The 15,659-nt window shown below is 39.5% G+C and overlaps 1 protein-coding gene across 1 annotated transcript; it reads right to left on the bottom strand.

The window, feature by feature from the left end:
- On the bottom strand, positions 229-6,423 carry LOC109234047 (double-stranded RNA-binding protein 2). Its single transcript, XM_019399886.1, has 3 exons — positions 5,859-6,423; positions 2,730-2,949; positions 229-1,161 (listed from the first exon to the last, which is right to left on the bottom strand). Exons 1-3 carry the CDS (start codon positions 6,102-6,104, stop codon positions 428-430), a joined length of 1,200 nt encoding a protein of 399 aa, XP_019255431.1. The 5' UTR covers positions 6,105-6,423; the 3' UTR covers positions 229-427.

A 15,659-nucleotide genomic window follows, 5' to 3' on the forward strand; every position in this document is an offset into this window, starting at 1 on the left:
CGGGAGCTTAGTGCACCGGGCTGCCCTTTTTGTACATATCTCAGTTGGTAAATAAAATTCTTTTAATTACCAAAAAAAATATATTCCGGGATGTGAAACATATGATGGTCATAAGCATAGCAGCTAGCCCAAAGTTTCAGAACATTGTTCAGAATCCATTCCCAGAAGAATAAGGGAAACTAGATTAGCTGCATCAACATGCACAACACAGAAAATGGACACTGAAAATAGGGAAGGGAATCAGACAAAACAAAATGGAAGTAGATACAGAAATGTTAACACAGATATAAATAGATTTAACTATGTCCCGGTAACTATCATTCTTTGAAGCATTTCATTTCCATTGACTGTTCAACCACCAAGCATTAAAAGCAGACACAAAAATGTTTGACATAGGTATTGGTAGACTCAAAGGACCAAGCCATTGTCATAAACTGAGCTCCTCCAAGCACTTCATCGCCGTTGACTCATCAACCTCAGTGCCAGAATTGTCCTCAGTTTCCTTAATCTGAGCTAATGGCCTGCTTGGCGCAGTAGTTCGTGCCACAGTTTCCTCAGGCTGAGCTAATGGCTTGCTTGGCGTAGTAGCATGTGCCACGGTTTCCCTTTTGGCTGGTGGAGCAGCAAATACTGGGATAGACTGCCTAACACAGACAGGTGGTGCAACTCGAACAGGTCGGGCTTGCATCATTTGAGGTGTGCATCCAGTAGGTTGTGGACGAGGTGGTGCAGAGAAAACTGGCACTGCTGTTCTTATTGTAACAGGTGGAGCAATACCACGGTAAGGTGTCCTATATGGTCTAACTGGCATATATGAAGCTGCACGGCCTTCTGATGATGAAGTCTGTGATTGTGGCATAGGCTGTAAAAATGAGGAATTGCTATCATTTATTGTCGTAGAGGAGAATCTGTAACGAGCAACTGTTTTCGGGCAGATTAAAGGGAGGAGTTTGGATGTAGTAGCTGCGGGACGCTGTGGACTAGATGGTCGAGGAGTTGGAATTGGAAACTTCTTCTGGAATGGTATTGAGACATTGCCGGATTTGGCCATTTCTAACTTTTCCTTCAAACGATAGTTTAGTAAAGCCCTCGCTATTCTGATCTGTTCCTGCTCATCATTGTTCTCCAATTCAGACGATGAACTTGCATCTTGTTGTGCCACTGTAAAAAAAGCAAAACTTTTATTCCAATATTATTTTTCAGAAAGAAACAACTACAATATCAGCAGCATAATGAGGAGCAAAAGGAAATTTATCTCAATAGCGAAACATCAGAAGCCAATCCAAAAATAATGGGTAGAAGTTATGTGTTTGGATTAGTTTAAGCATAAATTTTTCAAGAAATTTTTGCATTATTTCGGGAAACCTATCTTTGGATTGTTTTCAAATCCCAAAAGAATTTGTCTGATTTACAGAAACCAAAATCTGTTTCTTGATAAACCAAATAAGGCAGGATGTACAGTTCTTGCTTATATTTGGGGTTAGCCCAGTAAAATTGGTCAGCTCTGTGAGAAAAAATGTTTATTTTCATCAATTATCTTAAGCGTTTTAGTCCGTCTCAACACCGTCCTCTCACAGTTATCCTTAATAGCACAAGTTGATCGATAGGAAAGTAGCATGAGATATGTGTTTTTAGCAATAAGTTGTAGATGCAGAAGTATCAGCTGCTAGTCTGATGATGTTATCTTAAATGTTCCAATTTTGTCAAGTCTATGCTAAATCTGTAGGAAAAGAGAGAAGGGAAGTAGGGTATCTTTTGGCCGGCAAGAGGTAAACAGAAAGGATAGGTCGAAAAATAGGAAATGAGAACTTGTTGCCTTATTCAAAATGACTCTTTTGCTACACCAATTTTTTTTCCAAATTCTTGTTGAAATTTTCTACTGGAAATCTGAATGAACAAGTTTTACAACATTTTGACTCTTCCGCGGGGACTGGGGAGAACAATTTAAGAAGCAATAGTATATGCCAACTGAACACTAACTAATAAAAAGATGACTGCATGTACTACAAGGAAAAGGCAACCTTGTTGCAGGTTAAAGAACTCATGTATTCTAACATCTAGCACAAGCAAAATTCAAGTTGAACAATAAGGGATTTGATATGAAAATTCTTGTAAATTTTGAATTTTATCTTATTAGCTATGTGACCAGAAGGTCACGGGTTCGAGTCGTGAAAACAGCCTCTTGCAGAAATGTAGGGTAAGGCTGCGTACGATAGACCCTTGTGGTCCAGCCCTGCCCAGGACCCCGCGCATAGCAGGAGCTTAGTGCACCGGGCTGCTCTTTGCCTCTTTATCTTATTTATCCCAGGCCTGATTGACAATTAGAATACTTCTCTTTCTTTCCCTTGTCCTTTTTCTTCTTCCTTACAACATTTTCTGCCAAATGTTACCATGGCCAAACCTCCAAAACACAAAAGAGAATGATACCAAAGCTTTTTAATATATAAATTAGCAGTGACACATACAAGTCCACTTCACCTCAAATCTCCTATACTTACAGCTAATGTATACCTTTGCAATACAAAACACAAAGAGATAGCACCGAAAAGACAATTTTTTTCTGAAGGAATAAATATGAGCAGCATACATGAAGCTACTACCACACTACTCATACTAGCTTCGGGCACTGTTACACTGTCTACGAGCAGCATATGCAGGAAAATTTCAACTACACAACTATGCCTAATTACTCAAAGTAAAATATTTTCTTAATTGAGTGGGAGACTTACATTGTTTCAACGATGACCAAGCTGCCAAGGCAGCATTCTTCTCAGCTTGCTTTTTGTTCTTCGCTGGTTCGCCAGTAAACGTTATTCCAGCCAATTCTACTGTTCCTGTAAACACAGGTTGGTGCCCTAGTCCCGACCTATATGTTGTGTACTGAGGCAAAGGAGCTCCGACTCTTTGCGCTATCTCCTGTAATAGATTTTTATAGACGCCTGTTTCATCCTACAATGAGTTCATCCAACAAAGAGAACAACAAAACTTCAGAAATCTGGCTTCTTGATTAGTGAATTACTTTGTAGGAGCGAAATGTTAAATTGAAAAATTAACGGGATCTGCAACCATACTTCCCACAATTTAAGGTTTAAAAAGTAGATTTTCAATATTTTCCCCCTCTTGATCTGCCCCTATACCTTAGTATGCCAGGTGACATCATAAGTTGTGACACTAAATTGTAAAGCAGAAAGTGTTTAACACCATACATACCCAAATCTAAAAAATATACAAATATCACAATGTTTCCTCCGTGGAACAAGGTTACAAGGCCAACGTGAAACACTCCCATTTTCCATTGCATGGCTTAATTTTTGACTCGGCTTATAGTCTAAAATCGCTTAACTTGATTAAGATACATTAGAGTAATTTAATGGATTATTTTTTGTAATCTGCTTAGGATTAAGGTATAGACGTATAGTTGTTGTGGTAGTATTTTGTGAAATCTGGTTTAACATGAAAAAGATCAGATCAAAAGCGTAAAATTGAGTTGCTTAACATATTCCAATAAACGTGTGAAAGGTTGCAACATTACCTTATACGGGAATTATAGTGCAGGAACTGGAATTGTTTATGCGGGGTGAATAATAATACAGGGATTGTTTTGTGGTAATTAATAATGTAGGGATTGTTATCCGGTGAACAACAATACATGGATTGTTATGTCCATGTATTGCTAAAACACATATTCTTATCCCATTTTAATTATGTATCAAATAATACATAGTTTCTCGCAAATGCTATATTGGAATTAATAAACACCGTTTAGTTTCTGGTATTAAACTCCGCATAATATACAGAGACTATATTAGTTATGCATGATTTTATACTGAAAACCAAACACTGTATGAGTTATACAAAATAAACGATTACAATTTCCTTAGGTATCTATCAAGAATAACCATATTAAATAGTCACTCATAAATGTAGCATATGGTAGTTTAATACGACATTTATATGAAGAGACCTCAAGTGGACGGTCACATGCATGTGTTTATTGAAAGATGGAAGAAATTATTTATAGAGGAGACAAAGCTATAAATAGGAAGATTGGGCTAAATACATTTTCCACAGGTGCCATACTCAACCAAATACCTTATTTAATACCCAAAATTTTAATACGTCATATACTTACCCTCAAATATTAAAGATTATTATTACAATGAATGAGCTAGAGTTCACACACATGAACAAAGTCAACAATGCCCCATGTTCAGTCTCTGTCATAAAAACTGCTCCATTAATATATAAGTAATTCTAGATCCAAATTAATTTTTATGATTGGCTTCTAGATCCAAATTAATTTTTTTGATTAGCTTCTAGATTCAAATTAATTCAACACTAAGTTGCTCAGCTTCCACACATGTGCCAAACTCAAAATTGCCAGAGCCTTTTTTTTTTTTTTTTAATAACGGTGGTGGTCGGGTCAACCTGCATTACCTCTAACTATTTGACCGACCACCGTTACTTCCCATTTGTGCATGTAGCGAGTAATTTTGTCCACTAAAACTTAGGCAAATGTGAAGCGATCACCTAAGCTTAAGCAGTTGCCGTGTTCATTTTCTCAATGCATTAATATTTATTTCAACATCATAATTGGTAGAATATTCATTAAGAAATTAGGAACTCAGTAATTTTTAACTATATGTCTTTATCACATAACCTCCAATGTTAATTATTATTCATAATACAGATATATAAAAACCCAATTCAAATGTTGACTGATTCCTACCACCTTTGACAAGTCTCATCTACATTTTCCACACATATTTAATATGGGGTCTTTAAAATTAGAATCAATAAAGTAGGTAGCAAAATTAATATGCAAAATCACTTGTAATAAGGAAAAAAAGAAGTAAAAAGCTAAAAATGTAATAATTGATTACTAAAATACCCTCATTTAAGGAAATTAATTATGAAAACAGTACAAGGAGACCCGAAACAGCTGTTATGCAAATGTGAAGGCAAGAAATACCTTATGGGTCATATTAGTTATGGTCCTTCCACGAAACTTCCCCTAAACTTTTTTTTAACCCTTTTCCCACTACTTTCATTAACCAAGTTTTTTCCAAAAAAATAAAAATAGCTACATTTTAATACATGATAGATTGAGTTTTTACACCATCTATTTAATTTAATCCGTTATAATAGATTATTTCTTATCAGTATATAATTTTTACACTATCAAATATATACAAGTAAGTCTCCTCAAAATATGGAATTTGTACTTGCTAAAGATGAACTGATGTACTCCCTACTTTCACTTTTATTTCTCCAATATTTTAAAAATAGGTTTTTACTTTTACTTGTCACTTTTAGCATATCGAGAGAAGATAATTTTTTTTTTCTGTTATACTCACAGTATTAATTACTCATTTTAAATCATTTTTTCATTAAAAATATGCATCAATTAATATGGGTATCATGATAAATTATGCACTTCATTTATTATATCTTAAGGGATGTGCAACGTACATAATGAACAAATAAAAGTGAACGGATTGAGTATATAACTTACACTGTATTATTTATTCTAGGTTACCTATCAATGCTACAAATATTAAATAGAGTTAAATGCAATTATTTTGATTGGTAAATATTTTTACATGAGTGCATAGAATTTAAATTCTAAAACAGGATAAGGACATTTTGGTCAATTCAACACATTAATTTCCCCAACTAACCTCATAAAACCGGAGTCATCATTACCGGTTAAGAGCTCGAAAAAGGACAGTAAACATGTGCACACATTAACACAGTCAACACACACGGCGCACATTAGCAAAACTCCGGCGGAAAACACGCCAAAATGCCGACGGAACCCTAACGGAAAAAAACAGCAAAAAGATGAATACACTTACGAGTATACGCGCGGCAAGGGAGTGAGAAGGGCCACGGTTAGAGAGGGCGTTAAGGGCAACTTCAGCTGCAGCGTGTTCAGCTTGACGGAGAGTGGTACAGTAGTGAGGGCTCTCAAAATTCTCGCCGTTAAAGTTAACGATAGCTTTAAAACGCGGCGCGTGGTCAGGACCTTCCCTTATGCATACGTAAGAGGGCAAATTGAAACAGCTCCTCTGTGCTAACTCTTGTAACTGGTTCTTGTACATATTGGGTCGGGTCGGATATATGAAAAGGGCAAATGGGTCGAAGAAAAGAGCTTTTTGGGTTTAGATAGGTTCTTGAACAAGTAGTCCCGTTAAACTTTGGTTTTAGACACTAATTTTATTGAGCCGCCCCTGAAAATGAGAAAGCCAAACATGACTATAGAAGGATAAAAAGAAGAAGAAAGAAGAAGTGTTAATGAAAGAGATAGAGCAAAGCTTTGAATTTGAGTGGGGGAAGAATTAATGAGTTCTTTTGATATTGTAAGTTTTTGGTTCTACCAAAGTCAGGAATAATAATGAGGGGGTGGGTGTGGGGGTGGAGGGTGAGGGGGGGGGTAGGGGAGTTGGGAGTCAACTTAACGTTAGGCTTTTGCATGGATATGATTCTGTCTAACAAGGAAAAAGCTATAGTCTGTATGTGTTAATGGGAACCTAGATTTTCTCAATTTTTGTCAGTCTTCAAAGTGGATTTTACACTTTCTTTTTACAACACCTTATCTCTCTGTATGTATCTTTTCTTCTAAATTTATCTCTATTTTATTTTTCTTAGTGGACTCTACTCTATTGTCTTCTTTATTATAGTGTTATTCTCTTTTTAAACTTTTCACTAAGTGGAAAACAACTTATACATACTGTAGTAGAGTAGGATGCTGAGGATCCAACGGTTGGATTGATTGGCCAAACATTTGAAGAGTTAAAAGTGCATATTTGAAACAAAAGAAGTAGTAGGGGTATGTTTGCTAGGAAGGAAAACGTTTTTGGTGTTAGATTAGTAAACAAAAAATATTTTTCGAAGAACATTCTCACTTAGCATTATCATTATTCAGCTAACCTCATGTTTAAATCTAGCGCTATTTGGCCCAAGCCCAAATAATTTGCCTAATTCGTTTAAGGTGGGCTGATTATTAACTTGTTTATTTTTTTGAACTCAGCTCATCTTCATCCAATCCATTTCAACACATTTAATGTTGGACTAATTTTTAACCTAAATTGAATCATGAGTAACTTGGGCAAAATATCTTAGAAATAATCCTTTTATGTTTGATATGTTATATATCACCATAATAAAGAAAAAAAAGTCTTATTTAATAATTATACAATTCATAAGAAAATAACACATATATTAATTAAGTTTGGTAACAGTTGGACGTTTTGGGCTTTGACACAATTTTTAGTCTATCTTGACCTTACTCATCTCAATCCAAATAACTTTTGGACGAGTCATTTGACCCGCCCATTTATCGAATCATCCAATTTTGACCTGTCAAAAATCGGCCCAACCCGATGACTCGCCTATTATTGACTCAATCCATTTTAATCCGTCCAAAATCGGCTTAACCTGTCCATTCGACCCCCCTATTTAAATCTCACATCCATTTCATGTCAACATTCACCTGCCATCCCTACCATTATGCTTGTCATTCCCATCCATGACTTCTGTCTTTATATAGGATGCTATTATTTAGTTCAGCTTAATTTTAGACTTGCTTCGATATACGATTTACTTTACAAAGAAAAAGCTCCACTTTGTTAATGGGAACCTAAATTTTTCTCATTGTTTGTTAGCTTCCAAAGTGGTTTTTCCACTTTGCCTACACTTATCTTCTGAATCTTTCTTCTCCCCCTCTCTATTTATTTTTCCTTAGTGGTCTCTCCTCTTTTGTCTTCTTTATTAGACATATTCTTTTTTTTTCTTTTTTCTTTTGGAAGTGAAACAACCAATCATCAAGTGCATGAAATAGCCTTATCATAACATACGAATTTATGATAACTGCTTAGTTATTTATGAATGAATAATATATTTAAAGTCTTCATTGTCTAATCTTTCACTAATAGTGTATTGGTAAAAATAAATATTACACGTGAATTTATTATATATGTGGCTGATGTGGCAAGACACGTGGATCACTAAAAAAGCGATAGCTGGAGAGATGCATTAAAAGAGGCACGAGTCGTAATAAGTACGAGCAAATCACCCACGAGATAAAAGGGGCATGGTCGCCCGAGTCTGAATTGCTATATGAAAAGACACCGGCAGAATGAATCAAGACAGTAAAGAAGGAAGATTCATGAATCGTCAATTAATGTGCATGAATGACCATAGACGTTACAGAATCTTCATGAACAATTACGATTGCCAATTATAACATCTCATTAATATCATTAATGTTCATAATGATTCGGCCATAAAAGGGAAGAAACGTTGTACTTATAGATTCATATATAAGGGAAGGGGATTTCATTTGTAAAGACACGTTCTGATTATTATTGGAATACAATTACCTTCTTTTGCTTTCTATCGATTACTTTGCTATTTCATATTCTAATTTCCTTTCTTATCACTGAGAGAATATAGAATTTCTTGATTATCAGTTGCCCGAGTACTTCTTAAAATAGGCTTTGACCGAAATACACATTTTTTGGTTAAACAAATTGGTTCCGTTACCCGGGTCTCCTGGGTGAAAGCCAGATATCTTAACCGCTGGTCGATAACGGAACCATTGCTGGGACTCTGATAATCTTTTCATTTTCTAAATTTATCTTTTTGTAAAATAATCATGTCGACGGCCAACAACAACAACCAACAAATTAACAAAACCAACTGAACCAATAAAATCAACAAGAGGGTGAAACTCCAATCCCTTCACCCCAAAATTCTCCTCAACACTCCAGAGAAGGGTCATCTGACAGATCAATTTCACATGTGAATAACCAACAATGGGAAGATCAAACTGCTGAAGATGCATTGAAGCAACTAATTTCTGAACACGTCAACAATGTTCTTCATGCTTTCGTTAGTGGATTACCAACTGTACCACCAACTCCACCTCCAAACAACATCGCAACCATAGAGAACCCACGCTCGGGACTCGCCAATTCGGGCAGTGGAGGAACTCCCAGCGAATCTCGCGATGGAAGGTCAGGTATTCCAAATAATTCTGATTACAAAGTTTAGTACTAACTTTGCAGAAGCAGCTCAAGGGGCAGAACGATCCGCATAGAGCAGATACCTGGTGTGCCATCCGTGATTAAAGGAGTGGATATTGATAAATATTCTCAACAACGCTGGAAGCCAAGTTTCGCTCCCGTGACAATTCCAAAAAAGTTTAAGATGCCCGATATCCCTAAGTATGATGGGACAACCGACCCACGAGATCATGTAACTACATTTACAACTGGCGTGAAAGGCAACGACCTGACCAAGCAAGAGATTGAGTCAGTGCTGGTCAAAAAATTTGGTGAAACACTCACAAAAGGAGCACTAACATGGTATTCTCTTACCAGAAAATTCTATTGATTCTTTTGCTGAGCTTACAGATTCATTTATAAAGGCACACTCGGGAGCTCAAAAAGTTGAAAAGAGGATGGAAGACATCTTCAAAATAAAGCAAGGAGATATAGAGTTACTTAGGAAATTTGTGGATAGATTCCAGCGTGAAAGGATGATATTACCACGTGTATCTGATAATTGGGCGGCCATGGCGTTTGCAAGCAACCTAAATGAAAAAACCTCAGAAGCCACGAGGAGACTTAAAGAAAGTTTACGAGAATTTCCTGCAACAACTTGGAATGATGTTTACGATAGGTATAGCACAAAGCCGCGAATAGAAGAAGATATTATCACTTAGTCACGGGGAGATGAAAGAACAAGTTCGAGGCGACCAGAAACTGAAAAAAGGTCCAGTAAGAATAGGTATGAACCTTACATGGGACCAACAGGAAGGGACTCATGTTCTAAACAAGAGAACCCGAGGTACGGTTCCAGATTAAGGGACAAAGATGCGGGTTCGTCATCCAAGTTTGGAAAGGAGCGAGATACGCGGGACAACAACATTAGTACAAAAGCAAATATTGGTGATTACAGTTTTAATGTTAGCACATCTGAGTTGGTGGATGATTTAAGAAGTATGGGAGATAAGGTGCTGTCACGACCCCAATTCGCCCTCCGTGAACTATCGTGATGGCACCTAGTCTTTACGACTAGGTAAGCCTAACAAATGCGTAAAAGAAACAATTGAAACAAATTGAAACAAAGAAAATGATTAAAAATAATTAAAAATCGAGGCAAAAAAAATGAAACAAATGTTTAAGATGCCGCCCGACACATAACAGTACAAGAATCTCAACCTAACACTCCTAAAATTCGGAACCCCATGAATCATAAGCTAAGAGATACATAAAAAAAGGGCTCTAACTCCAGAAATATCTATCAACAAGGAAAATACAGAAGGGCTATACTAATACAAAGAATAGAAAGGGACTCCTCGGTCTGCGGACGCGACAGATATACCTCGAAGTCTCTACAAAAGCGCCTCGCCTCAAGGGTGATAAGACTGAGTGGAAGTACCTGGATCTGCACATGAAAAACATGCGCAGAAAGGGCATGAGTACACCACAACGGTACTCAGTAAGTGCCAAGCCTAACCTCGGTCGAGTAGTGACGAAGAAAGTCAGGGCCCTACTGAGGTTAAATGAAATACAAGGTATAACAGTATAGAATAATACAATATAATTAAGTGCAACAGTAATAAGTAACATATTATAGAAAGAACAACAGCTATAACAGAGACAAAATAATCACGGAAAAGATACAACTCAACACAGAGATAACAACCGGGGATCTACCAGGATACCGTCCTGTAGCCCCCAAATGTAAATATCCAGCAAACCGGGGATCTACCAGGATACTGTCCTGTAGCCCCCAAATGTAAATATCCAGCAAACCAGGGATCTACCAGGATACCGTCCTGTAGCCCCCAAATGTAAATATCCAGCAAATCGGGGATCTACCAGGATACCGTCCTGTAGCCCCCAAATGTAAATGTCCAATGGATCTCCCGGGTGTCATCCCGTAGTCCAACTCATAGTGCGCCGAGGATATACCAAAATCTCAATCCGTAGTCCCCAAATATAAACAGGCAAGGGGGATCTACCGGGGTACCGCCCGGAGTCCCAAAGTAAACACACAGCAGCAACACGAAGAATACTCAATTCAAACCAATTTAATACCAAGGTAAAACAGGTATTTCTAACCTAGCATGCTGCATAGAATTTAAATAAAATAGTTTGAGCAAGTAAAGAAATTAAGTCAATTAGACATGCTTCCCTAAGCTAACAGTCGGCTTAAATTACAAGTGGTATAAACAGGAAAAGGAATCACAAGTTACTTAAAGAAAATGGATTTTCAACAATTAGCACAAGTACGCACTCGTCACCTCACGTAAAAGACATTTCAAATATCACCAATACCTAATCCTAAGGGAAGTTCCCCCACACAAGGTTAGGCAAGCCACTTACCTCGATCCGACTCGAATTCAACCCGAAACCACGCTCTTGCCACGAGTACTCCAAATGGCCCAAATCTATTCAAATCAATTGCATAATGTAAATAAAACTTCAAGTAACTGATTCCACTAATTGATTCTAAGCTAATACGTGAAATTAGGAAAAATGACCAAAATGCCCCTGGGCCTATGTCTCGGAATCGGGTAAAATTTACAAATTCAAAATCCTCACACTCTCACGAGTTCATCCATACCAAGAGTACCAAAATCGGAGCTCAAATGGTCCCTCAAATTATCACTCAAACTCTCCAATTAACCAAGCCCTCGTTTCTTCAATATTTACCCATAAATTTTCCATAAATTTCAAGCTTAATCGATGAAATAACACCATAGGAACGAGTTTTACGTTCAAAAATCTTACCTCAATGGAGTTCCCTTGAATTCTCTCTTCAAAACTTCCCAAAAAGCTCCAAAGCCGTCTTAAAAATGGTGAAATAACCAAAGATTCGCGAAGGGAACCTTTTATATTTTCTGACCCAGTCTTTTCGCATCTGCGGTCCCTACACCGCATCTGCGATACTGCATCTACGGCCAAAGCACCGCATCTGCGGTTTTCACTTAAAACCAAAATGCCGCACTTGCGCCTCACCTTCCGCACATGCGGTCCCGCAGGTGCGACCAATCATTCGCACCTGCGCTTCAGCCCTTCATGCCAACTTCCGCATCTGCGACTAGCCTTCCGCTTCTGCGGGCCCGCACCTGCGGTCCCCTAGCTGCATGTGCGGTTATGACAGCAATGGAAAAACTTTAGCTTCCAAACCCAACTCAAAATCTTCCGTCAACCTTCCGAAATCACCCCGAGGCCCCTCGGGACCTCAACCAACAGCACGAACAAGTCATATACCACTATCCAAACTTATACAAATCTTCAAAACACCCCAAACAACATCGAATCAACCAATTAACATCAGATTCAAGCCTACACTCGTGACTTAACTCTCGTCACACAGTACTCACACTCAGCACTCAGGCTCAATAATATCTCATAATAGTAATAATCATAATAATCGCTGCGGCATGCAGCCCGATCCATAGTTTATAGTCGACTACGCTCACTGGGGTGTACAGACTCCGGAGGGGCTCCTACAACCCAAACGTCATATCGCTGCGGTGCGCAGCCCGATCCAATATATATATCGCTGCGGTGTGTAGCCCGATCCATGTAAGCATCGCGCGGCGTGCAGCTCGATCCATAATATATACATATAATATTGCTGCGACGTGCAACCCGATCCATAATATATATATTATCCTCACGATTAGGTCCTCAACCTCTCTCAGTCATTAACCTCACGCCAGTCAGGCATAACAACGTAAATCAAAGGAACCAGCCCAAACAGTTTTCATATTTTAAGAAACAGAGTGATAAAAACCAGGTTTAAACAATAAACAGGTAAAACGTGACTGAGGATATGCTTTCAAACAAATAGAGTGAGGAAAACAGTAAAAATGCCCCTAAGGGTGGCCCCCGGGCCCACGTCTTAGAATTCACTAAAATTTACATCAATAGACTCCTTATTCCCCACGCGTTCATACATATCAAAAGTATTAAAATCCGACTACAAATGACCCCTCAAACCCTTGCTCAAAGGTCTCCAATCTCAAGCCCTAGTTTTCCAATTTTTAACCCTTAGTTTCCATTAATTTCCAAGCCAAATCAGTGAAATAACACCATAGAAACGAGTTTAGGGTCCAAAAACCTTACCTCTATGAAATCCCTCTTCAAATAGCTCCCCCAAGCTCAAACCCGCATGCAAATGGTGAAGAATAACTCAAAAATCGCGAAGGAATTCTTTTATACCTTGTAGCCCAGTTTTTTCGCACCTGCGGCCCAGAATACGCTTCTGCGCTACCGCTTCTGTGGTCCACCAACCGCTTCTGCCGTTTTCACTTAAGAACCCAAGTTCCGCATCTGCGATAAGACACCCGCACCTGCGATATCGCGGGTGCGCTCACCTAGCCGCTTCTGCGGTTCCAGCTCCCCTTGGCCCATTCCGCTTCTGCGACTTGCTTTCTGCATCTGCGAGGGTCGCACCTGCGCCCACTCAACCGCGGATGCGGTTATGACAACAGACTTAGCTTCAGCTGCGATTTCCAATTCCAAACTTTCCGTCAACCATCCGAAATCACCCCGAGGCCCCCGGGACCCCAACCAAAAGCGCAAACAAGTCGTATACTACCATCCAAACTTATATCAATCTTCAAAACACCTCAAATAACATCGAAACAACCTAAACACATAGGATGCAAGCCTAAGAACTCTAAAACTTCCGACTTCCGCTTTTGATCAAAATGTCTATCAAACCTCGTCCGAATGGCCTGAAATTTTGCACACACATCCCAAATGACACGACAGACCTACTGCAACTCTGGGAATTCCATTCCGACCCCTATATCAAAATCTCACCTATCAATCGGAAAACGCTAAAATTCCAAATTTCGCCAATTCAAGCCTAAATCTACTCCGGACCTCCAAAACACATTCCGATCACACTCCTAAGTCCCAAATCACCTCCCAAAGCTATCCGAATGCTCGGAATTTACATTCGAGCCCTATTTCACATAAGTCAACATCCGGTTGACTTTTCCAACTTAAGCTTTCTCAAAAGAGACTAAGTGTCTCAAACCTTACCAAAACCTCTCCGAACCCGAGCCAACCAACCCACTATTACATAATACAGCTGAACAAGACAGTAAGAAGCAGAAATGGGGAAAACAGAGGGTAACTCATGAAATGACCGGCCGAGTCGTTACAACGAACCTTCCGGTCCGCGTAACTCTTCTGTCCGGACTAGGCTGTACGGAGTCTATCCTGAATTACCTTGACTTTCTCCAAAGCATCATGTACCAAGTCTATGCCCAATAATCTAGCCTCACCCGGCTCAAACCAACCCACCGGGGATCTACAACGCCTACCATATAAAGCCTCATACGCTGCCATTTGAATGCTGGACTGATAACTGTTGTTGTAGGCAAACTCCGCCAATGGCAAGAACTGATCCCAAGACCCTCCAAACTCAATCACACACGCACGAAGCATATCCTCAAGAATCTGAATAGTGCGCTCGGACTGTTCGTCCATCTGTCCACCTGAGTACCTAAATCATGCTGTACGGCCCCCCAGAACTGCGATGTGAACTGAGTACCTCTATCTGAAATGATGGAAACTAGAATACCATGTAGACGGACAGTCTCCCGGATATAAATCTCCGCCAATTGCTCCGAGGAATAGGTAGTACTCACAGGAATGAAATGCGCGGACTTGGTCAGCTGATCGACAATACCCCAAATGGCATCAAACTTCCTCAAGGTTCGTGGGAGACCAGTTACGAAGTCCATGGTGATCCGCTCCCACTTCCACTCTGGAATCTCTATCTGCTGAAGCAATCCACCCGGTCTCTGGTGCTCATACTTCACCTGCTGACAATTAAGGCACCGAGCTAGAAACCCAACTATATCTTTCTTCATCCGCCTCCACCAATAGTGCTGTCTCAAATCCTGGCACATCTTCGCGGTACTCGGATGGATGGAGTACCGCGAACTGTGGGCCTCATCTAGAATCAATTCTCGAAGCCCATCAACATTGGATACACAAACCCGACCCTGCATCCTCAATACCCCGTCATCACCAATAGTTAAATATTTGGCATCGCCATTCTGAACCTTGTCCTTGAGGACAAGAAAATGAGGGTCATCAAACTGACGCTCCCGGACACGATCAAATAAGGAAGACCGGGAAACCATGCAAGCTAGAACCCGACTGGGCTCCAAAAGATCCAATCTCATAAACTGGCTGGCTAAGGCCTGAACATCCACCGCGATGGGCCTCTCTGCTGCTGGTAAATAAGCTAAACTCCCTAAACTCTCTACCCGACGACTCAAAGCATCGGCCACCACATTGTCCTTGCCCAGGTGATACAAATAGTGATATCATATTCCTTCAGCAGCTCTAACCACCTCCTCTAACGCAAATTAAGATCTTTCTGCTTGAACTGATGCTGCAAACTCCGGTGATCAGTATAAATCTCACAAGGCACACCGTACAAATAATGATGCCAGATCTTCAAGGCGTGAACAATAGCAGCTAACTCGAGATCGTGGACAGGATAATTCTTCTCATGTACCTTCAACTGTCTGGACGCGTAGGCAATCACCCTACCGTCCTGCATCAATACCGCTCCAAGGCCAATCCTCGAGGCATCACAATAGACAG

This window comes from Nicotiana attenuata, chromosome 11, assembly GCF_001879085.1.
Source record: "Nicotiana attenuata strain UT chromosome 11, NIATTr2, whole genome shotgun sequence".
NCBI classification, from domain to species: domain Eukaryota; kingdom Viridiplantae; phylum Streptophyta; class Magnoliopsida; order Solanales; family Solanaceae; genus Nicotiana; species Nicotiana attenuata.

Excerpts from the sequence above, each read along its gene's own strand:
- LOC109234047 (XM_019399886.1), bottom strand. The coding sequence starts at position 6,104 with ATGTACAAGAACCAGTTACAAGAGTTAGCACAGAGGAGCTGTTTCAAT. Across the intron at positions 2,950-5,858 it reads CCCTTGCCGCGCGTATACTC|GATGAAACAGGCGTCTATAA; the intron begins GTAAGTGTATTC and ends AACTCATTGTAG. Across the intron at positions 1,162-2,729 it reads TTGGTCATCGTTGAAACAAT|TGGCACAACAAGATGCAAGT; the intron begins GTAAGTCTCCCA and ends CTTTTTTTACAG.